Source organism: Lynx rufus, unplaced genomic scaffold (genome assembly GCF_022079265.1).
Source record: "Lynx rufus isolate CCGP_SWC_20201006 ecotype Redwood Valley unplaced genomic scaffold, mLynRuf1.p SCAF_15, whole genome shotgun sequence".
In the NCBI taxonomy this organism is placed as follows: domain Eukaryota; kingdom Metazoa; phylum Chordata; class Mammalia; order Carnivora; family Felidae; genus Lynx; species Lynx rufus.
The window spans coordinates 47,855,235-47,880,689 of NW_025814829.1; the positions used below are offsets into that span (position 1 = coordinate 47,855,235).

General features: G+C 38.6%; 1 protein-coding gene across 1 annotated transcript in view; it reads right to left on the reverse strand.

Moving 5' to 3' along the window:
* Positions 1 to 1,729: 1,729 nt before the first annotated feature.
* KLHL20 (kelch like family member 20) overlaps positions 1,730 to 25,455 on the reverse strand; it is a 64,202-nt gene continuing 40,476 nt past the window's right edge. The window contains exons 8-12 of the mRNA XM_047076989.1: positions 19,170 to 19,313; positions 11,540 to 11,673; positions 10,299 to 10,507; positions 7,339 to 7,445; positions 1,730 to 3,425 (exon numbers count right to left, since the gene is read on the reverse strand). Of these exons, the coding sequence (XP_046932945.1) occupies positions 3,341 to 3,425; positions 7,339 to 7,445; positions 10,299 to 10,507; positions 11,540 to 11,673; positions 19,170 to 19,313 (679 nt within the window). The 3' untranslated portion in view covers positions 1,730 to 3,340. The remainder of the gene's footprint in view (positions 3,426 to 7,338; positions 7,446 to 10,298; positions 10,508 to 11,539; positions 11,674 to 19,169; positions 19,314 to 25,455) is intronic.

Genomic DNA, 25,455 nt, shown 5'->3' on the forward strand with positions numbered 1-25,455 from the left:
TTTATTGTCAAATTGGTTTCCATACAACACCCAGTGCTCATCCCAAAAGGTGCCCTCCTCAATACCCATCACCCACCCTCCCCTCCCTCCCACCCCCTATCAACCCTCAGTTCTCAGTTTTTAAGAGTCTCTTATGCTTTGGCTCTCTCCCACTCTAACCTCTTTTTTTTTTTTTTTTTTCCCTTCCCCTCCCCCATGGGTTCCTGTTAAGTTTCTCAGGATCCACATAAGAGTGAAACCATATGGTATCTGTCTTTCTCTGTATGGCTTATTTCACTTAGCATCACACTCTCCAGTTCCATCCACATTGCTACAAAGGGCCATATTTCGTTCTTTCTCATTGCCATGTAGTACTCCATTGTGTATATAAACCACAATTTCTTTATCCATTCATCAGTTGATGGACATTTAGGCTCTTTCTATAATTTGGCTATTGTTGAGAGTGCTGCTATAAACATTGGGGTACAAGTGCCCCTATGCATCAGTATAGAAGTGGTGAGTAGTTTTATATTGTTCCTTAGTGGGGAAGCATATTTCATTATTAAATATGATGTTAGCTGTAGGTTTTTCATACATGCCCTTTGTCAGATTAAAGAAGTTCTCTTCCTAATTTGCTGAGGGTTTTTATTATGAATGGCTGTTGGATCTTGTCAAATCATTTTTTTTTTTGCACCTGTTGAGATAATTTATGATTTGTATTTCTTTTCACTTTCAGTTTCCGGTTCCTCATATGAAGAGCTTAGAAGTAGCCACTGTGTCCCTAACAAGGAAAAAGCTGAAGAGATGGAGAAAGCAACAGTTCTTCTTGGGTCCAGAGAGAGGGAAGGATACAAGATAAACTGCGTCCCCCTAGTTTGGAGAGTGGTATAGAGAACAATGGATTTGGAATCGGGATGTGGTTTGAGGTTCAGCTTCCACCATGTCCTTTTAACTTTCTAAGCTTCAGTTTACTTACTAATAAAATGAAGATGATTGCCAGCCCAACCCAACTCCAAGATTCTTCGTAAAATTGTGGAAATCACTATGCAAATAAGCTAATATTCTTCTATAGCAATGTCATTTATATAATAAGTACATATTATTCAGTAATAAAACTGGACCACTTTCAGTGGAAGGAAAAAATAACTCCTTAGGCTCCAATGAACACTTTGGCCAGTACTGTAGTTGCTGGGTTTCTGCTCTTGAATCACTGTCCTGTGAATTGCTCCTACTGGGAACTTGGCTACTTATGGAGAGTCTAATCCCTAGGATTTTGTTCCTGTTCTTACTCCTCTCCTTTTCTTACAATTTATGCAATAGTAGAGTCTTGTGAAATACGTGATTTTGGTCTTAAAGACTAACTTGATACGGTACTGTAAAGATCTCATAAAAGTGTTTATAATTTTTTGATGTTACATACCAGATTTAGTCAAAGTCTGTTAGTATATTTAATTCTAGGCCCTGTTTCAAGTAGGCTTGGAGTAGCAGTGTGGCGTAGAAAGAGAAATGGAGTGGGAGTTTGGGGAAATGTTATTTAATGTTGGTTCTATTCATTGACCATATTTATTTACTCTTTGTGAGGACTTCTTTGGTTTTCATTCTTAGAGCAAATAAATGGGTTTGGCCCACATGACTGTTAGGAGTCCTTCTGGCTCAAAAGTATATAATTCTTGAGTGCTCCACCAGAAAATAAGTTTAGAGGTTAGGTGATAAAATACTATTATATAAAATATATAATAAAAATTCATAATTCTAGCTGGCAATCCTTTATTCCTTCAGGTTGAAAGTACTTACAACTTCACATATAGGAAATACAAATGATATAGAAACTAAATAGCAGAGACACAAGCACTAAAAAGCATTAACCAAAACTTGTTTTATGGTAAATACTACCTTTATTTAAAAAAGTTATACATGCTAGAAAAAAGCATAAATGATACATGTAAACAACTGTTTACCAAATACTTAGTTCTTTTCCTTGTAAAGGTGCAAATGATCTTTAAATGTAAACACAAAGTTGCCAAACATTTTTGTAGTTGGGGGAGGGAGGAGAAGGTTATTCCTTTTGGTTGTGGTTAAAGTCTTATTCAAAGATTTTCCTGCAAAATACACTGGAAAAAATTGCTCTATGAACACAATGATAAAACTTTGACCACTGAAATTTGTATCATTTTTTTCCTTAAAAATTTTAACTTTTCACCAGAAAGTGCAATTTGAGAGAAGTAGTTAACAGTGGCTTTATAGAATGAAGATAATGATATATAGTTTGTATAAAAGAACCAAGGTTTTATTAATAAAATGCCTCAGTTTTACTCATTAGCATGTACTATTACACGAACTGAAGAATTCATTCTCTTGGGGGCTGTGATTATAGGTCAGCCTCAGCTTCAGCAGGCCTGAGCGTCAAGTGTAAATTGCGTAACAGTATTCACTGCTGGGGAGAAGACGTTTCTCCCTGCTGGTCCTTAGTAGCAATAAGGAAACAAGAAGGAAAGTTGTTTCAGTCAGTAATATTTTTGAGCAAAAAGTCTTGCAGAGTAGCACATGATTCTATCGGAGGATTCTCGACAGCATATAAGAATTATATAGTGTTTTTACAGAGGCACTGAGCAGAGCTCTGGAGCTACCAGAAATTCTATGAAAATACCATCTTGAAAAAAGACTTTAAATATAGTGGAAAACAAGTTCGTATGGAAGGAAACAAGATGCAAACTTCCACTGATGAAAACTTTAGTGTCTGAGTCCTGGTTTTATCTATCCAATATTCCTTCTGAGTTGTACTATTTAAAATGAGTGTTTCCTTTCTGTTTGTTTGTTTAATATTTTCAAGTCTTCTGGTGCTTAGTGCAAGGATGATGGCCAAATAATACAGTTTGCATCCCTATCTTTGTCACTGGTGGTCCTTGTAAGTAGTGGAGCCATGTGGATGGAGTGCCTGGCGATAACAACTAGATCGTGTACAGCCCTTCTCCCCTTATTAGTATTTTCAAACTTAGTATCTTAGAAATTAACTTTTGCTGCTTGGGAGTTTTTTACCTTTTTTTCCTATCCTTTTTTTCCTTTTTTAGTGGGAGGAAGGTTAAGTCCGAAGCAAAACAGGACGAAACAACAACAAAACCCAACAACAACAAAAAAACCTATGATAAATTAAAACCAAAAATAAATATTCTGCACAGAATTGAAAATTTTTGTGCAAAGGTGGCATCTTGCAGTTGAAGTACTTTCACTGTATTTATATTTCCATATGTTGAGGCACCGGCAAAGAATAAAATTTGTTCTAATGTTTTCTTGAGCTGTACAAAGCTCCAAAGTCAAAGCTCTTCAGAATACAGAGGAGCGTATACGACTGTCTTCTAGATGTTCACCATATATGGGATTCACAATGTGTCATTTTAATAACTCCTACACCACCCCCCAGCCGACGGTAATTCATCCCGCCATATAACCTGCAAAGAAAAATAAAATCAGATTTCAAAGTGGAAAAAACACTGTTTCTTCTATAACTTAGATGTTAATAAAACACGTTTTCTATCACAACTAATATTTTTATTCTTTTAAAAGTTAATGTGTTTATTTTGACACAGTGGAAGAGAGAGCATGAGCAGGGGAGGGAGGGGCAGAGAGTGAGGAGAGAGAGGACAATCCCAAGCGGGCTCCACACTGAGCCCAACACAGGGCTTGGTCTCATGAACTTGTGATCTCGTGACCTGAGCCAAAATTAAGAGTTGGACGCTTAACCAACAGAGACACCCAGGCGCCCTGCACAACTAATTTCGCTTCATACATCTCTTCCAAAGATTAGGAGCTGGAATTGAACACTGGCAAGTAGCAGAATTATTTAAGACACTGGCTGAAAAGGTCTCACTTATAGGATACTGTTTTAAGAATAAGAGCATCGTATCCACATGACTTTAAAACTTTACACCTAAACTGATTTCAAACAATTACATAGAATCATATATTCTACATTTTTGTGTCTAATTTTGACCATGGCTATATGATTTTCCTACCCACACTTCCCTCTGCCTAAACAGCAACTATTTTTATCCTTTTGTCTTCTATGTCTTCTTACAAGCCTCCTCCTTTATGGAACAAACCTGGATAGGAGTGAATAAGGTCAGCATCGAGTTTGTGAACAAGACCATCTTCAAAAGTACAGATTTCCATGGAAAAGAGGATTAGATCCTTACAGCCGTAAGGTAAAACTGGTTTTAAGTCTGAGACAAAAATGGAGATCGTAATCTCTCAAAAGATGGTTCTTAAGAATTTCCTAAATATTACTTGGTCATATGTTACTAATTCTATTTAGTGATAGTTACTGAGAAACAGGTCATTACATAGGATCATAGTGATTAAGCAGTCAGAAGAAAATTTGGCTATCTTCTCAAATTTCCACTAAAAAAGGAAGCGGAGTGGGTAAGAAAATATGCCACAAGGGGGGAGGGGGCTCCTATTCATAAAAACCTCCGGCTATCTCTCCCTTACCTCTACTGGGTTTTGCTAAAATGTTTACCTTTGCAGTGAGGCCTGCTAGGCTACATTTTAAAGTGGAAACTCCTCCTTGGACACTCCCACCCCCTTTGCTAGTCACCATAGAGCTTCTACCCCCTGATATGTTACTTCCAGTCTCAGAGAAGTTTGTTTGGGGTGCCTGGGTGGCTCAGTCAGTTGAGCAACGAACTTTGGCTCAGGTCGTTATCTCATGGTTCGTTGAGTTCGAGCCCTGCTTCGGATCCTCTGTCCCCTTCTCTCTCTGCCCCTCCTCCACTTGCACTCTTTCTCAAAAATAAATAAACATTAAAAAAAAAAAAAGAAGTTTGTTTTGTTTACTGTTGTATCCCAGGGTCTAGAACACTCACTCAGCAATACTATCTTTACTTAATGAACCAAGATTGTAAAATGTGATGCGGAAGCCCAAAGTGCTACAATATCTGACTTTTAGTCTGACTTCAGTATTGTGACCAAGTCTTACAGAGACATGAGAGAAGCAGAATCCAAAGCCTGTCATTTAAATATCTGTAAAAGTATGGCTTTCCCAGACATGAAGACTATAAAAAGATCTCAGTACATTCATTAACTGAACCTTCTAGAATGACGAAAAGATCTGGGTGGGTAGTTACAGGCTCAAATTTACAGAATGTCTACTTAGAATGCAGCAGGAATGGACTATGAGACAGACCCTTCTGGAATAAGGACTACAAAGATCTCAGCTTATCTTTCATGTTCATGAAAAAGATCTTTCAGAATGTCTGCTGCCTCACATCCCAGGCCAGACTGGGATCTGTGGTTCCCTTAAATGTATTTAGGCAAATAAGCCAAATTTATTGAGAAAGAAAACCCATGTTGCTTGGAAGGTAAAACTGTTTTCTTAGAAGGCTAATATTTGGAATTAAGTATAGACAGGAGGTACATCCAACCTATAGTATTAACATTTTGTATTAAGTTTGAGAATTAACTATATATTTGACATTTTAAGTTCTTGTAATATTTAAGCAACTCTGGCATATTAAGGCATCTATCAAATTAGTTTTGTGAATCGAGTATAAAACGTGTGATTGAGTAAAGATCTGGACTTATGATTTTGTTTTAAAATTTAAGAGAATTTTGCTAAATTTGTAAAAATTTTTGAAAAAAATAAATGCATGAGTTATCTGATTTATGTGAATTTATAAGAAGTACTTAGGAAAGATTTGTTAAGATTGTTAAGACAAGGATTTAAAAGTAAAGTTAATCCTATATAGTTTAACATAGTTAAATCTTTTTTAAAAAATTTTTTTTACACTTATTCATTTTTGAGAGAGACAGAGCGTAAGTGGGGGAGGGGCAGAGAGAGAGGGAGACACAGAATCTGAAGCAGGCTCCAGGCTCCCAGCTATCAGCACAGAGCCTGACGTGGGGCTCGAACTCACAAACTGCGAGATCATGACCTGAGCCAAAGTCAGATGCACAACCGACTGAGCCACCCAGGCGCCCCAACATAGTTAAATCTCTTCAATAAAATGTAGACTCCTCCCTAAAAGTGACTGTTAAAATTTAATAGACTTTAAAATAGAATAATAATATATTTAAAAAGATTTTAATTAATTTTTAAAATTTATTTACTTATTTTGAGAGAGAGAGAGAGAGGGAGAATCCCAAGCAGGCTCCATGCCAATGCAGGGCTCGATCCCATGACCATGAGATCATGACCCAAGCCGAAATCAAGAGTTGGTCACTTAACCGACTGAGTCATCCAGATGCCCCCACTTGCCATTTGCAACAACATGGATGGAATTGGAGAATATTATGCTAAGTGAAATCAGTCAGAGAAAGACAGATACCATGTTTTCACTCATATGTGGAACTTGAGAAACTTAACAGAAGACCATGGGGGAAGGGAAGGGGAAAAATAGTTTCAAACAGAGAGGGATGCAAACTGTATGACACTCTTCAATACAGAGAACTGAGGGTAGATGGGGGTCAGGGGGTGGGGAGAAGGGAAAATGAGTGATGGGCATTGAGGAAAGCACTTGTTGGGATGAGCACTGGGTGTTGTATGTTAGCAATGAATCACGGGAATCTACCCCCAAAACCAAGAGCACACTGTATACACTGTATGTTAGCCAACTTGACAATAAATTATATTAAAACAAAATGAAAGTAGGGGTGCCTGGGTTGCTCAGTTGGTTAAGCGACCGATTGCGGCTCAGGTCATGATCTCGCAGTTTGTGAGTTTGAGCCCCGCGTCGGGCTCTGTGCTGACAGCTCAGAGCCTGGAGTCTGCTTCGGATTCTGTGTCTCCCCCTCTCTCTACCCCTCCCCTGCTCACGCTCTGTGTCTTTCCATCTCTCAATAATAAATAAACGTTAAAAAAATTAAAAAAAAAAGATTTTAAAAGCTTAAAGAAAACAATCGGCTTAAAAATGAAATAAACTATAATTTTTTAAAAGTAACTGCAATTTGTTTTTCCTGGGTATAAAGCTACCTACAAGAACACCAAAACATTGTGACAGATTAGGAGTGAAAGATCTAAGTTCCAATTTTAACTCTGTCGCTAACTTGTTCATTTCATTTCTCAGTGCCTCACTTTCCTCAGCTGCACACGATGAAGCTAGAGAGGAGACTTTTTTTTCTGTGTTTGCCATCTCTATTATAAAACTGGACAGTTACTAAAGAGAAGATTTTGTAAGATGTCAGCCACTTTCGAGCAATGAAGTCAAAATAAGCCATCAAATAGGGGTAACTTGGAGCTCTCTTCCTAGTACCACAAAAGCACTTCTCAATGTACTGACCAGCCCGATTCTGATGGTCACAGGCAACATTATGCTCATGATTTTCCAGTCAGCAGTGAGGTGATCTGCAATATAGCTTAAACGTTACCTCCATGTATTTGCATCAGGATCAAAAACTTCAATGGTCTTCAAGTACGTTGTGCCATCGAAGCCTCCTACAGCCATGAGCTGCCCATTCACCACTGCCAGGCCAACCTGTAGGACCAAAACATAGTGGCTGCTGAAGAAGCCAGAGAATCACTGGGAAAATTTACACTAGTTTCTACATAAATCTTTACTAAAAGATATTTTTTAAGGCCTTATATTATGGCTTACTTGAATACAGAGAAAAAAGTTATGGCAAAAATCTACTACATTGTTGGAACAATAAAATTATATATTCAATTAAAGTATTTACACAGAGTCAAAAACAGATTTTTTAAAATTTTAGAAAAGCATCACTGGGAGTAGGAACCTCCAAAGGGCTCTCACTTTTCTGGTATCTGCCTGTTCTAATCCACTACCTAAATTGCCACTAAAATTCTGTTTAAAATACCCATGCTGTCACTCTCCTCTAAAAACGAAGCCTCTCTACCGCCTAAGTTTAAAGTCCTTATTATGTTGTTCGGGCCCTCCAGAAACCCATAAGAGCCCATTCTAGCCTCACCTCCTTATGTGCCCTATGTTGTAATAATACTGATTTAACTGCTGGTCCCAGAAAATACCACACGTTTTCACACCTCCATACTTTTTTTTTTTTTTTAAGATTTTTTTCTTCTTTTTTTAATTTAAATTTTAGTTGGTTTACATATTGGTTTCAGAAGTAGAATTCAGTGATTCATCACTTCCATACAACACCCAGTGCTCATCACAACAGGTGCCCTCCTTAATACCCATCACCCATCTAGCCCATTTCTCACCCACCTCCCTCCATCAACCCTCAGTTTGTTTTTTTTTTTAATTTCATTGTCTTTAAAGTATTTTCTTTTTTTAAACAAATATAATTTATTGTCAAATTGGCTAACATACAGTGTGTAAAGTGTGCTTTTGGGTTTTGGGGTAGATTCCCGTGGTTCACCGCTTACCTATACGACACCCAGTGCTCATCCCAACAAGTGCCCTCCTCAATGCCCATCACCCACTTTCCCTTCTCCCCCACCCCCTCATCCACCCTCAGTTTGTTCTCTGTATTTAAGAGTCTCTTATGGTTTGCCTCCCTCCCTCTCTGTTTGTAACTATTTTTTTCCCCTTCCCTTCCCTCATGGTCTTCTGTTAAGTTTCTCAAGATCCACATATGCACACCTCCATACTTTTGCACATTGTTCCTTGGCTGGTGTTTTCTCTCCCTCTTTTAGAGAATCTTTTTCTTCTTTTATGGCCTAGTTTACATGCGACTTTCTCTGGTAAGTCTCTTCACTGCCCTAAACACATTAAGCATATTCTCCCATGTTTTCCTATAATGCACGTGCTGTCACTATAATTTTTTTTATAGTTAGCTGTAAACATCTCAAGTTCCTTCACTAAATTGGGAACTCCTTGATGAGTCGTCACACTCATTTTTGCTTTCCTAGCACACGGTAAGCACTTAATAAATATTTGCTAAAAACTGGTACAGCCACTCTGGAAAACAGTATGGAGGTTCCTCAAAAAATTAAAAATAGAACTATCCTACAACCCAGCAATTGCACTCTTAGGTATTTATCCAAGGGATACAGGTGTGCTGTTTTGAAGGGACACATGCACCCGCATGTTTATAGCAGCACTGTCAACAATAAGCAAAGTATGGAAAGAGCCCAAATGTCCATCGATGGACGAATGGATAAAGAAAATGTGGTATGTATATACAATGGAGTATTACTCAGCAATCAAAAAGAATGAAATCTTGCCATTTGCAACTACGTGGATGGAACTACAGGGTATTATGCTAAGTGAAATTAGTCAGTCAGAGAAAGACAAAAATCATAAGACTTCACTCATATGAGGACTTTAAGACACAGAACAGATGAACGTAAGGGAAGGGAAGCAAAAATAATATAAAAACAGGGAGGGGGACAAAACATAAGAGAGTCTTAAATATAGAGAACAAACAGAGGGTTGCTGGAGGGGTTGTGAGAGGGGGGATGGGCTAAAAGGGTAAGGGGCATTAAGGAATCTACTCCTGAAATCATTGTTGCATTATATGCTAACTTGGATGTAAATTTAAACAAATAAACAAATAAATAAATCTTTGCTAAATCGTCAGAATGTAGCAGTGAGAACAACAGGAGTGTGACTAAGAAGCTGTTAGCCACCAGTAATAAAGAGCCACAGGCATGGGAATGCTTTGACCTGCCGATGCGTACCAGTGGTATTCCCTGATTTGTGCGAACCAGAATTTACTCCCTTCTATCCTCACATCATGGACTCTTTAACTACTGCTGGCTTTTCCCACTTGTTGTCCGACATCGATGGACTCTTGACACAATCAGTGGTTTATGGATTACAGTTCCCTCTGAAGCAAACGTCCTAGGATGGATGAATTCTGTACTTCACCCTGAAAGTCTCGTGTAGTCACAGGTCATCCATGGTCTAGAACTTGACATAGGTCAGCCTGACCAGGTCTAGACTACAGATGGGATAGACTCAAACCTATTTGTGGGGACTGGTGGTGAGGCCAGGTATGTTTCTGCCTCAACATTTGAACTGGTGTGCCAACTACTTAGAATATTACCTAGAAACTAGTTAGAAATTAGTTAGGAATATTTAGCTCTAATTGAGAGGGATGAATATGGGTGAAGTTAGATAAGGTAGTGGATAAGATAGGGCAATGTCTTTTAGGAAAACAACTGATGAAAGATAAATCACAAAGAATAATTCTATCATTAAAGATATAATTGACTGAAATATTTAACCACCGGAGATAACAGCAATTAAGAGAAATTACTTTTTTTTTCCAGTACAAAAGCAGCAGGGGTTGTTTTGCCTAAATAGTGCACCTCCTTACTGTCCTGGTATTTTACAGATCAGAGCTCTCCCACACAACCGTCTCTTGGTGCTTTTTCCCCAAGTTTTCAGTAGCGAGGCACTTACTCCACTACGGCGGGATGTCATAGCCACCACTGGAGACCACTGGTTAGTTCTGGGGTTGTATCTCTCAGCACTGCTAAGCTCTGTAGTATCATCTCTACCTCCTACGGCATAGATCATGTCCTGATACACTGCACAGCCTAGGTGTTTCCTCCGGGTCCCCATAGGGGCTATGGTGTGCCATCTGTTTTCCTGAGGATTGTAGCGTTCCACTGTAGGGGGAAAAGTAGTAAGTGACCATTCAACCATTTCTTCTCACCTCTAGTTTTCCTCATAGCCATTAAGATTTTGTGATAACACATATTTTTGATACACAATCTGATTTTTGCTTCTGAGACGGACTTGTGTATCTTTCCACAATACCAATATAATCTCATCAGGGACGGGCTTGGTTTGGGTATGGTATGGTGGAAAGGTGCCTCAGTTCTAGTTCTGACAATATGACTCATGGCCTCACCTTATCCTTTTTTTTTTTAAGTAGTTTTCACGCCTACCACGGAGCCCAACTTGGGGCCTGAACTCATGACCCGAGCTGAGATCAAGAGCCGGACACCTAACTGACTGAGCCACCCAGGCGCCCCCACCTTATCTTTAAATGAGGAGACCGGACTGTAAGACCTGTAGGCACCATTCCATACTACTAATTTATTGTCATGATCAGACAGCTTCTGTGCTCTCGTACCCCTTTGCCTATATTCTTACTGCACTATAAGCAGAAGACAAGATAAGTGACAATGAATCTGATGCGGGTGCCACACTAACAATATCCTCGGGCAAAAATATCCATTATCTCTAAAAAGAGAGGACTAACACATAAACCAGCTTACAGCTGTAAGTTTTTATTTATTCTTAGATTATAATACAGGTTTGTTTGTTTTGGTTTTTAAGGAGAGATGGTTGGGGGTGGGGCAGGGAAATAATCCTACTGGGAAAACAGTTCTTTTATTCATTATAAATTCCAAAGCTTGCAAAGAGAAAGGAGAAAGAAGTATTTGGGGAATACAGTAGAACACTATGGCTGCAGAAGGAGCCGAGGAAGAGCTGACAGTTGTACTCTTTTAGGGGGCAAATAATTTTCAATTATTTAAATAAATATATTATTATATAAATTATTTAAATTTTGTAATTTATATTTGTAATTTAAAATTATAGGATCACCTGGATTTTTATACTTTTTTGTAGGGTGACTCTCCTGAGGAATATGCTGCTTTGGGGGAACCACATTGACCTTGGAAGGGACTCACCTGTGTTGAGTGGAGATGTTCCATCAGAGCCACCTACGGCATATAAGAACCCTCCTAACACAGCCACAGCCACGCCTAGTCTTCTGGTGCTCATAGAAGCCACTCGAGTCCATTTGTTTTCCTTTGGATCATACCTGCAGTGAGGGAGAAACCAAAGACCGCACGCCTGTTTTGATTAAGTGAGGACTTTTTCATAAGATGTGAAACCATGCTGAAGATATGTTGGATACATGCTATGGTCACATGCACAGTGAGAATCTAACATAATTTACTTGGTTATTAGGAAGAGAAATCTTAGAGTTTGTGCCTGTGTCTGTTATTCAGCTGTTTCCTATACTCTGCCTTGTGATGCTAGGGCTAGAACTCTGAAAAGAGCATTTCTCCTCAGCCAAGCTGGCTCTCTGTTAGATTGTGCTGAGAGGAAGGACCAGACGCTGGAAGTCCAGGGCAGGAGAAGGGACAGGCTCCTTTCTGCGTGTTTGCCAACCCTGTCAGCCTTGTCTCAGCAAAGTCCCTTTCGCTCTGACGGAACCAGCGAATTGCAGCTTCTAGCCTTTTCCTGGCATTTCTAAAATTAGCCTTGTTGTGCCTCTTGGAGGTCTTAGTCATGGCTCTGTGAGGCACCTCCTCTGAGCTCCTGAGGTAAGAGTACCACAGCTGTGTAAGTCACCCCCAAACTTAGGGATTCAAAAATAATTTTATTAACTCTCCTGTTCCCATGAGTCAGGAATTTGGGAAGGGCCTCACAGGGAAGTTCTGGCTCAGGTGTCTGGCTGCTCTCAGGCTGGGGCTGAGGCTGGAAGGGCAGAATGCTAAGGCAGCTAGGGGCTGGCCAGGCGTCTCTCCAAGTAGCCTCAGGGTCTCTCCATGCCGGCTCATCTGGGCTTCCTCTCAGCATGGCAACCTCAAGCAGCTCAAGGCCTCAAAGGTGCCCCAAGAGATCCAAGTGAAAGATGTATCACCTTTTATGACCTAGCCCCAGGAGTCAAATACTGCCACTGTTGGGGTTCTTGCAAGGCGACCCAGAATCAAGGGAGGAAACATAAATCCCACCTCTCAGTAAGAAGAGTGTCAAAGTCAAATTATACGAAGAGCATGTGAAATGGCAGGTATTGTAACCATCTTTGGAAAATACAATCTTCCAAAAATAGCCAGCAAGAGAACCCTTCATGCAGAAGGGTCACAGCTTTCAGAGCACCAGCTCCCTGGGTGCCGATGGTTCTGGCTCTGTGGGATCTGTCCTCTAGGCTTCTAGGCTCCCGTAACTCTGATCTCTCTCCTTTGCGTTCCCAGATCTGGGTTCCTACAGCTACTTTGGTGTCTTCTTTTCACTTCTTTCAGCCCTTCCATATCTGCTGGCCAATTTTTGAGCATTCCTTGTAGTCAAATAACTGATATAGCTTCGGTTTTCCTCAGTGGGTCCTGATTGATAAATCACTAGTGTTCAGAAGTAAATATGATAAAAATCGGAATAGTGCTGACATTTTATTACATGGGTAGGAAATTCTGTTAGTATATTTAAGTACTGTATAGCAAACTATATCAATATTGCAGGAAATATAAAATACAATAAAGGGTACTAAAAATAGACCTCGCTCTTAAGAAGCAAGAGAGGGAGATGGAGCATGTTCTCAAAGGAGAAACCTCCAAATAGATTCTGAGAATGTGGTAACTAATACAGATGAAAGAAGCAGAAATATAAATGCTGGAGAATGCAGGCCCTGGAGAAAGGTTATGGTTAGTTAGTGAAGGTTTCCTGGAGTTCATGCACTTTGAATACAGTTTATGGTTCATCACTTTTGGAAAATTCTCAGCCAAAAATTCTGTCTCCAAATATTGCTTCTGCTATTATCTCTCTTTTTCTGGGACTGCAGTTACATGTATGTTAGACTGTGTCCCATGAGTGTCTGGGACACATGAGAATCTGTTCTTTCCATGCTGTTTTCTCTGTTCTTCCTCTGTTTCGGTATTTTCTATTAATCTGTCTTTGAGTTCATTAACTCGGTCTTCTGCTGTGTCTATTTCTACTGTGTCTACTTAATCTTATTTCATTGAGCTCTTAATTTTAGAGATTGTATTTTTCAGTTGTAGAACACATATTATTTTTAGATTCCAATTCTATATTTAAATTCTCCAACCTTTTACCCAGTTTTAATCTTATCCTCTATTTTATTTAATGTATTTATTATACTTAAAGTTTTTTTCTGTTAACTCTAAATGTGGATCACTTCAATGTCTGCTTCTATTTTTTTTTCTCTCAGCTATTGGCCATATTTTTCTGTTTCTTCAGATGTTTCATAATTTTTTATCGTATGCTGCACATTATAAAGGAATGGAATCCTAGAAGGTGAAATTGGTATTACCCCCTCATTCCCACACCGCCTACAGTGGATTCACTCTTCCCTGTATTAGGCAGGTAGGGTGAAATATTGATTGCCTCAGTCCAATCAGGAATTGAGCTTTTGCTAGACTCTGTCCACCTCTATTTTCAAATGTCTCAAGGATGAAAGCTGTCATGTATTTGTTGTAAGCCCCTCCCCACAGCAGGGCTTTATCTTCTAAGCACTGGAAGATTGCATGAGATTTCACTCACCCTGGTTCCCTCGAGACTGAGCTATCCTAGCATTCAGAAAACATCTCATGGGGAAAAACAGCAGTATGTTTAGAATTGTCCTAGATTCCAATCTGTCATGTCAACCTGCATGACTGTTAAAAGTTCTACTGATATACCTCTCTTCTAGGAGAATCCTTTGGCCTAAGACAAGTGCAATATTCAACCCTTCACACTTGGCAAATGCCCCCAGGGAAGAAAATAGCTGATGATCTCAGCTCACATAAATGGGCTTCCTCTTCAGTAGAATTTTAGTTCATCTAGTCCTTGTTACTTTCACATGTCTCTGATGTTTAAAAAAACCCAAACATATATATACATACATATGTATGTATGTATATATATGTGTGTATACACACACACACACACACACATATATATATGTATATATATATATATATATATATATTTAAGTTTATTTATTTATTTTGAGAGAGAGCAATTGAGTAAGAGAGTGTGAGCGGGAGAGGGGCAAACAGAGAGGGAGAGAATCCCAAGCAGGCTCTGCGCTGACAACACGAAGCCTGATGTGGGGCTTGAACACACGAACTGTGAGATCACAACCTGAGCTGAAATCAAGAGTTGGACTCCTAACCAACTGAGCCACACAGGAGCCCCTAAAAAAGTATATTTGTGCTCTCATTTTCCCCTAGTTGTTGCAGTGGGAGTGATGGCTGTCACTACTTACTGCATTCTACTTGGAAGCTGAAGTCTTTGCATAATTCTTAAAACTTGTTATTGTAAAATAAAACATCGATTTAGAAAGCCACACGAAACAAATGTATAGTTTAATGAGATATTACAAGGAAAGCCCACTACCCAGGTCAAGAAAAATAAGTTTGCCCTTCACACTGGAAGCCCTTTGGATGTATCCCTTTCCAAACTCAATGCCTTCCTCCACACAAGAGAACCATTATCCTGACTTTTACAGTAATCACTTCCTTGTATTTCTTTACAGTTTTTACCACCCAAGTGTGCATCCCTAGACACTTACTCTTGTTCACTGTAGTTTTTTTAAAGTCTCTTTTTACCTACAGGTTTTTCCTCCATAGCCCTTCTCTCCCCCCCCCCCCCCCAATTCATCCTTTAGAACCTGGGGTATTCAACCTGCAATTTCTCCCACAACATGGATTTGATTGACTGGACACTCATAGTGCAGTTCAATGCACTGGTCTGTCCTCTGTATGTTCTGCAAATTGGCAGAACTTCTGGATTCAGAAGTTTGATCAGACCACATTTGGTCCCTTTGGCAAAACTACGGAAGGTGGTATGTTAGCAGCTGTTAATTGTTAACACCTAGGTCTATTTATTTACTGAGTGTTACAAAATGGTGATATTCAATCATTTATGTTCCCTCATTTGGATATTTTTATAAAGAAACAATCCTCTTATCTACTATTTTGTACCCAATTCATATGTGATACAGTTCATATAAGAAGGGTTGGATATAGGCATGCTTCTTTCACTTTGTTTACTAGTACTCAAGATGATAAATTAATTCCCTGTGATTTCTAAAGGCAACTAAGTAGAGTTTAAAAAAATGTCAGTAGGAACTCATAGATTTAAATATATTTATTGGATTTTAATCAATCATAATTACTGTCTCTTAAAATTTAAACTGTCCCATCTTTGGTCAAGTGGGAACACCTTCAAGTTTGTTCTTGACTCTCTTTGACATCTCCTAGTCTTTGATAGATGGCTTGTATTCTGGTATGACACGCTGGTCTGGGCTTATTTGTACATTTCCTGTCCTAAATCTGGAAACAGACATTTCTCCAAGAAGCCCTGGTTTCTTTTAGGGAAATGGAACTTCAAGACCCAGTCCAGGAATAGAGACGTTCACTGCCACTAGTTGGTCATTATTTCTAGGCCTCTTCAATTGACAGAGCTAGAATATAATTATTTGTAAATGAGGAATTTAATTCAAATTGAAATTTAGGCTACAAGGTCTTTTATTTAACTTCTATTTTACATTCATATTCTTCCACATCAAGAACTCTAATTTTCAAGAAACCTGGAGAGGATAGAATCAGAATAACCCCATACCCATTTTCTTTATTCCACATATACATTGCAGTCTCAGAATAGCAATACTATCACTTCAACGTCCCTGAGGAGAATTACAATTCTTTTTGCATATCTCTTCCCATTCTCCTCCCACTTTTGAAAATACTTGTACCACCTTTGTACTAACTGAGCATACAGCCAGTGCAAGCTACTCTCTCTTTGCACCCTTTATTCAGAGTTCCTGGATTCTCTGTATGTTTCATGCTCACCCTCTATCAAGGTCTCTAGCAATTTTGTCTGAAGCTCTGTGGTAGATTCCTCAGTATGGACTCATGGGAACAGTGTTCCCTAACTTCTTACATATTAACAGTTTGTGGCCTTCATACTTCAGTTTCTCTGGGCATAAAATCCTTAGCTTACATTTTCTTTGATTAGCCTAAATATGTTATTCCATTTTCTTCTAGCATAAAATATTGCTTTCAAAAAGTCTGATGGTAAATCTAAATTTCTTTCCCTTATAAGTAATATGTACTTTTTTGTTGATGATTAAAGAATTTATCTCCTTTTTCTTCAAGGTCCAATAATTTTATTAGAATAGGTACTGATGTTGATTGTTCTGGGTCAGTATTCAGAAGATACATTGCAACCTTTCAATAAACAATTTCCACTTTTTTTCTTAGAACAGATTTGAATTATAGTTCTTAGCATCTGTTCCATTCTCTTGCTTTGGTTTGCTTCCTCATGGTCTCCTATTATTTGCATACTGGACTTTTACCTGTCTTCAATACTTATTGCTCTCTCTCAAAACCTTTTATTTCCTTTATTTTTTTATTTTAAAACATTTCCTCTTTCACCTTCTATTTATCTTCTGGGATTACTTGTTTTATTTCTAGTTTAGTCTTCATTCTGAAGTGATTTTTCCTTTCATTTCTAATATTTTTCTGAGTTTTGCCATTTCATTTTTGGGTTTTTCTAACTCTGACTTATGTAGTGTTTTCATATCTTGCATCATTTTCCTAATGTCATTAAGCACATTGTGAAATAGTTGCTTACAGTTTTGATCTGTTCTGTGGGCGTGTCTTTCTGCTGTGCTTTTATTGTCTATAGAGATGTTATTCTGCTGCTTATTCTCTCTCCATATATTAACTCTGTATTGGATCTAACCTCAATGCTTTGCTATTGTTCATTTTTACATGAAATGAGTTGTCTTGAGGAGCGTTCATGATAATTTTTCTAACTTCACGGAGCTTTTTCTAGTTTTTTCCTATAGTGTTAAAAAAGTAGAGTGGTTTGCTTCCTGAGATTTATTGGTTTTATTCACTGGTCCTCCTTTTCATCTTGGTCTTCTCTTCCCATTGGATAATAACTCTGTCCTGCTCAATTTTGATCCTGCAGCCAGAAGTGTGGGAACTGTTCTGGAAGGTCATCCTGCTGGTCAGTTCTGAGGGTTCCTAGGGACTAGATGGCTCTAGGGCAGCTGGTTCTCAACTGCAGTGGCTTTGCACCACTCCTCTCCCCATCCAGGGACATTTGGCAATGTCTAGAGACTTCTGGTTGTCACAACCAGGTGTATGCCACTGGCAATTAGTGGGAAGAGGCCAAGGATGCTATTAAACATGTGACAGTGCACAGGACAGCCCCCCACAACAAAGAATTATCTGGTGCAAAATGGCAATAGTGCTGAGGTTGAACAACTCTTTTCTAAGTCATTCAGATCTTATTATAGGTCGCTTGCACTTACTCTATATTAGGAGTGAGCAAAAACCCTTCCTAGTCTCAGCTGTTGGTCCTAAATTTTCCTTTCACACTTCCTAATAAATATATATTGTCTATTTTGGGGTTTTTCTGTTCTTATATATGTCATACTTCGATTGCTTTTCTGTATTTTCTCCTGCACAGACACTGATATCATGTAGGTCTTGTGGCTTTTGGTACTTTGCCTTTGCCCACTGGTGTTTTGGTGTTTATGGGGATACTCTCTCTCCTAGTTCTATTTTCAATGTTGCCCATAGGGCTTTTTAAAAGCTGTGGCAAAATATACATTAAATTTGCCACTGTAATCATTTTTAAGTGTACAGTTCAGTAGTGTTAAGTACATTCACCCTGTCATCCAACCAAGTTCCATAATTTGTTCCTAGGTTTGTAGCTTCACTATCTATTGCTCTGTTCTTACATGGGAATTTAGAGAGATTACTTGTTGCTATCTTCCCAGAATCCTCTTGCAAAGAGTTTCGAAAGTGGAGAAATAAGTTTCTTCACAGAAAAATAATTTTAAAAATGGCTTTCAAGAGTTACCTGCAACTTTATCTCTATTTAAGGCAGAGTTAAACTCTTCAACTTAAACATGGTAACCCAACCAGTAAATGCTATTTGAAATATTCTGAAGAGTCATGAAGCATTTCCTTTTAAGAAGTGAGAATGAAATAGGGTATGTTCTTGACAATAATCATAACACACAAACCTCCAAAATCCAATCTCTAGGGTAGAGTGACAAAAAGCTGATGGAGCAAGAAATTAAGAACAGAATCTATTTCACTAAAATTAACTGATTTGTAAAAGTATAAATCAAACTTTGGCAGCCAACCCAGATTTTCCTAAGTAGACTTCAAGAATTAATGAGAATCCATATACTTTGGGGTATTTGTAAGATGCGCTAGACAGAGTATTATTATTTTAATCATTGTTTTGGAGGAAGTCTGGGCAAAGTCACTAAATACACTTCAAGTACTGGGGAAAGAGAACAGATTGTAGAAGCGGTACACTTGGTATCATATATAGAAGGTAATTTAAAATATGATTCCAACTCTTCACTGTTAGGTTTAAGCAGTATAACAGTTTGGAAATCGGGTTATATCTTTCATCTTCCTACACTTAAGATCAACTGAAAACTTTTCCCCAAAGCCCATGGGATATCCACTGAATAGTGGATCCCCTGGTGTCCTAAGCTGTTTCTTAGGTCTTAAGAGCCCTTTATATTCTTTTAAAAAAATGAAAATGATTTAAAGAAATCACCTCTCAACAATGTTGAGGCAGGACACGCCATCCTGGCCCCCCACAGCATAGAGAAAGCCTCCGAGCACCGCCACACCAACACTCGTCCTGCACGTGCTTGTGGGAGCCACATCGCTGCTCCATTGGTTTGTTTTGGGGTCGTACCTGCAGAGAACACATTAAGAGCAGAGTTTGTACTATACAAAGAAAGTCTGGCTAGATCTACACAGTCTATGTTCTTTCCTCTAAATATGGACTGATTAATAACTAAAGCATATGTAATGCTAATTTATGTTTTAGTTTTTAAACTTAATTTTTATTTAAACAAGTTAGATATGAATATGTTTTCTTTTAAAACTTTTTTCAGAAAGTTTTGGACAAAGCTAAATTTCCCTTTGAGTTCCACCAATTTCTGGTCTCTTCCCATTGTGACTTGGTGTATGTCCTTCAAGACAATACTTTATAATACCACAACGTAGGAACTGTTTTCTCACTCGACATATTTCTGAGATCTACCCATGCTAACAGATATAGCTCTAGATTCTTCCAACATTTCATTATTGTGTGTGCCTTATATTATTTAATACTATCCCTACTGATGTATCCTTACATTGCTTATTATATTTTGCCATTAAAAACAGTAATTACTAATTTGACCAGTAAAAATTATTTTGGCATACAGGACCTGAATGTGAGACAGGAAACCATCAAAACCCTAGAGGAGAAATCAGGAAAAACCCTCTCTGACCTCAGCCGCAGTAATTTCTTACTCGACACATCTCCAAAGGCAAGGGAATTAAAAGCAAAAATGAACTATTGGGACCTCATCAAGATAAAAAGCTTCTGCACTGCAAAGGAAACAATTAACAAAACTAAAAGGCAACCGACGGAATGGGAAAAGATATTTGCAAATGACATAGGATAAAGGGCTAGTATCCAAAATCTATAAAGAACTCACCAAACTCCACACCCGAAAAACAAATAATCCAGTGAAGAAAAAGGCAGAAGACATGAATAGACACTTTTCCAAAGGACATCCAGATGGCCAACAGACACATGAAATGATGCTCAATGTCACTCCTCATCAGGGAAATACAAATCAAAACCACGACATCCAGAAGGCCAACAGACACATGAAATGATGCTCAATGTCACTCCTCATCAGGGAAATACAAATCAAAACTACACTGAGATACCACCTCACACTGGTTAGATGGCTAAAATGAACAGATCAGGAGACTATAGATGCTGCAGAAGATGTGGAGAAACGGGGACACTTTTGCACTGTTAGTGGGAATGCAAACTGGTGCAGCCGCTCTGGAAAACAGTGTGGAGGTTCCTCAAAAATTAAAAATAGATCTATCCTATGACCCAGCAATACTACTGCTAGGAATTTACCCCAGGGATACAGGAGTGCTGATGCATAGGGGCACTTGTACCCCAATGTTTATAGCAGCACTTTCAACAATAGCCAAATTATGGGAAGAGCCTAAATGTCCACCAACCGATGAATGGATAAAGAAGATGGCTTATATATACAATGGGATACTACTTGGCAATGACAAAGAATGAAATATGGCCTTTTGTAGCAACGTGGATGGAACGGGAGAGTGTTATGCTAAGTGAAATAAGTCATCCAGAGAAAGACAGATACCATATGTTTTCACTCTTATGTGGATCCGGAGAAACTTAACAGAAGACCACGGGGGAGGGGAAGGAAAAAAAAGAAAGTTAGAGAGGGAGGGAGCCAAAGCATAAGAGACTCTTAAAAACTGAGAATAAACTGAGGGTTGATGGGGGGGTGGGAGGGAGGGGAAAGTGGGTGATGGGCATTGAGGAGGGCACCTGTTGGGATGAGCACTGGGTGTTGTATGGAAATCAATTTGACAATAAATTTCATAAAAATAAAATAAAAATAAAAATAAATAAAAGTGAAAAAAAAAAAAAAAGACCCTACTGTAGGGATAATCATTCTACCCTGCCCTCCCTATCCTCTTCTTTGCCTTGGCATTTGAGAAGTGACAATGGTTGAGAAGTCCCAGAGCCTGTAGTGAGGATATTTAAAGCTAGGGACACTGTATTTTTTTGATTCTGTCTTTTAGTTTTATTCTTATAAAATCCATAAAACTCAGATTCTGTGAAAAGAAACTCTTAATACTAGATGATTTTAATGTCCTGGTTATTTGAGTTGGCAACTTCAATATACTCAAACATACTCAAATTAGAGTATATTCTGCATTGATAAATTATGGAATATGTACTAAAGAGGATTTATGTTATAGAAATTGGAATTAAATACTCCTCAGGTAAAGGTATGGTGGCAGTCTCTCAGCATAAATTCTTCTCTATTAGTTTACCAATCATGCCAATCCCATTCACTTTGCCAGTGTTGGTTTAGGAAAGGCATGTGACCTGATTCTAGCCAATGATTGATGGGGGAAGGTCTGCTAAGAAAAATTGGGGTTTCTGGTAAGGATTTCCTTGCTCCCAAACTTTCAGAAAGAAGACATGGCCCCTTTTCTCCCTGTGAACAGAGTTACATCTAGATGTGATGCCCAAAACTGCTCCAGCCATCTTGATGTCTATTTGAGAAGGAATCCATATGTAAGCATTGCAGAGCTAAGGGAGATATCAGAGAGGTGGAGTTAAAGCCCTGAGAAACTGTGTTTCTGGAAAATAATAAATTATTTTAGCCTGCTTAATAGAAGTTTTCTGTTAACCTGTAGCTGAAAATATCTTAACTGAAAATTTGAGTGACAGAAACTCTTAATAATTGATAACCTGTCCTCACACTCTCCTCTGTGAAAATGCTTCAAAACCTGTAGTTTTGCTGATATATGGCCATTCCTTGTAAATTTCTCTGGAAGGAAATGTGGATTTCAGAGTAGAGAAATATAATAATAATAATAATAATAATAATAATAATTAAAAGCCATTATTATTAAAAAACACAGTAATTACTCTTGTATATTTCTCCTTGTGCAAATGGATGATGACAAGTAGAATCAAGGGGCACAGAGTACAGTCATTTTTTTTTTTTTTTTTAGAGAGACAGCATGTGAGCAGGGGAGAGGGCAGAATGGGGGCAGTGTGTGTGTGGGGAGGGAGGGAGGGAGGGAGGGAGGGAGGGAGGGAGAGAGAGAGAGAGAGAGAGAGAATATCTTAAGCAGGCTCCCTGCTCAGTGTGGAGCCCTACACGGAGCTCCATCCCATGACCCTGGGATCATAACTTGAGCTGAAATCAAGAGTTGGATGCTCAACTGACTGAGCGTCAACTCAACTGACTCAACTGACTAGGTGCCACTCGCCCCACCTTTTAAAAAATATTTTAGTCCATCTATTCACATTTTTTTTTAGAGACAAGTGGACGAGGGCCAGAGGGAGGACAGAGAGAATCTCAAGCAGGCTCCACACCCAGCACACAGCCCAATGTGGGGCTTGATCTTATGACCCTGAGATAATGACCTGAGCTGAAATTAGGAGTCTGCCACTTAACCGACTGAGCTACCCAGGCGTTCCAAGTCATTTTTAATTTTATAACATACTATCAAAAAACTATCAAATTGCTCTTTTTGTAATTATACCAATTTTAATTGTTTTCAATCTCATTAATTTTTTCTTTGTATTTTCTTGGATTTTGTGGCTTTTTATAACTTCTTGATTTAAAAGAATGATTTATTTTCTCATCTTTCTTATTTTCAAATGTATGCATATTGTTATAATGCATATAAATTTGCCTCTGAATACTGTCTTAGTTGCGTCCCACACATTTTGATATATTTGGGCTTAATTATTATTAAGTTGTAAATATTTAATCATTTCCATTCTTATTTCTTTAATTCATTTTATTTTTATTTTTTTAATGATTTTAATTCTTTTAAATAGTCTCTACACTCAATGTGGGGCTTGAACTTACAACCCTGATATCAAAAGTTGCATGCTCTACTGCCTGAGCCAGCCAGGTACCTGTAACTCAATTTGTTTTTCAGCACACTTTTTTTTTTTTTTAACTTCTGTGGAGCTAATCCCTCTGTTTGGTTTTTCAGCTCTATAATCTATACCTCTAGATTTTTTTTTTTGTAATTTTAGAGAGAGAGCGAACAGGGGAAAGGGGCAGAGGGAGAGAGAGATAATTTTAAGCAGGCTCCATGCTCAGCTTAGAGACTGATACAGGGCTCAATCCCATGACCCTGGGATCATAACCTGAGACAAAATCAAGAGTCAGATGCTCAACTGACTGAGCCACCCAGGTGCCCCTATACCTCTAGATCTTTATATGCTGCAGGATTTTTTTGTTTGTTTGTTTCTAATATAATTTATTGTCAAGTTAGCCAACATACAGTGTATACAGTATGCTCTCAGTTTTGGGGAAGGATTCCATGATTCATTGTTTACATACAACACCCAGTGCTCATCCCAACAAGTGCCCTCCTCAATGCCCATCACCCATTTTCCCCTCTCCCCTGCTGCCCCCACCCCAATGAGCCCTCAGTTTGTTCTCTGTATTTAAGAGTCTCTTATGGTTTGCCTCCCTCCCTCTCTGTAACTATTTTTTCCCATTCCCTTCCCCCAGAGTCTTCTATTAAGTTTCTCAAGTTCCACATATGAGTGAAAACATATGATATCTGCCTTTCTCTGACTGACTTATTTCACTTACTGTAATACCCTCCAGTTCCATCCATGTTGCTGCAAATGGCCAGATTTTATTCTTTCTCATTGCCAAGTAGTATCCCACTGTATATATAAACCACATCTTCTTTATCCATTCATCAGTTGATAGACATTTAGGCTCTTTTCATAATTTGGTTATTGTTGACAGTGCTGCTATAAACATTGGGGTGCATGTGCCCCTATGTATCAGCACTCCTGTATCCCTTGGGTAAATTCTTAGTAGTGCTATTGCTGGGTGATAGAGTAGTTCTGTTTTTAACTTTTTGAGAAACCTCCACACTGTTTTCCAGAGTGGCTGCACCATTTGCATTCCCACCAACAGTGTAAGAGGGTTCTCCTTTCTCTACATCCTCACCAGCATCTGTTGTTTCCTGAGTTGTTAATTTTAGCCACTCTGACCAGCGTGAGGTGGTATCTCAGTGCGGTTTTGATTTGTATTTCCCTGATGATGAGGGATGCTGAGCATCTTTTCACGTGTCTAGATGTCTTCTTTGGAAAAGTGTCTATTCATGTCTTCTGCCTTTTTCTTCACTGGATTATTTGTTTTTTTGGGTGTGGAGTTTGGTAAGTTCTTTATAGATTTTGGATACTAACCCTTTATCTAATATGTCATTTGCAAATATCTTTTCCCATTCTGTCGGCTGTCTTTTAGTTTTGTTGACTGTTTCCTTTGCAGTCCAGAAGCTTTTTATCTTGATGAGGTCCCAATAGTTTACTTTTGCTTTTAATTCCCTTGCCTTTGGACATGTGTTGAGCAAAAAATTGCTGCAGCTGAGGTCAAAGAGGTTGTTGCCTGATTTCTCCTCTAGGGTTTTGATGGTTTCCTGTCTCACATTTAGGTCTTTCATCCATTTTGAGTTTGTTTTTGTGTATGTTGTAAGAAAGTGGTCTAGTTTCATTGTTCTGCATGTTGCTGTCCAGTTCTCCCAACACCGTTTGCTAAAGAGACTGTCTTTTTTCCATTGGAGACTCTTTCCTGCTTTGTAAAAGTTAGCTGGCCATACATTTGTGCATTCAATTCTGGGTTCTCTATTCCATTGGTCTATGTGTCTGTTTTTGTGCCAATACCATACTGTCTTGATGATTACAGCTTTGTAGCAGAGGCTAAAGTCTGGGATTGTCATGCCTCCCGCTTTGGTTTTCTTTTTCAACATTACTTTGGGTATTCGGGGTCTTCTGTGGTTCCATACAAATTTTAGGATTGTTTGTTCTAGCTTTGAGAAGAATGCTGGTGCAATTTTGATTGGGACTGCATTGAATGTGTAGATTGCTTTGGATAGTATCAACATTTTAATGATAATTTGTTCTTCCAATCCATGAGCATGGAATGTTTTTCCATTTCTTTGTGTCTTCTTCAATTTCCTTCATAAGTTTTCTATAGTTTTCAGCATACAGATCTTTTACATCTTTGGTTAGGTTTATTCCTAGGTATTTTATGGTTCTTGGTGGAATTGTAAGTGGGATCGATTTCTTGGTTTCTCTTTCTGTTGCTTCATTATAGGTGTATAGAAATGCAACCGATATTTGTACAGTGATTTTGTATCCTGCGACTTTGCTGAATTCATGTATCAGTTCTAGCAGCTTTTTGGTGGAGTCTTTCATGTTTTCCAGGTAGAGTGAAAGTTTGACTTCTTTG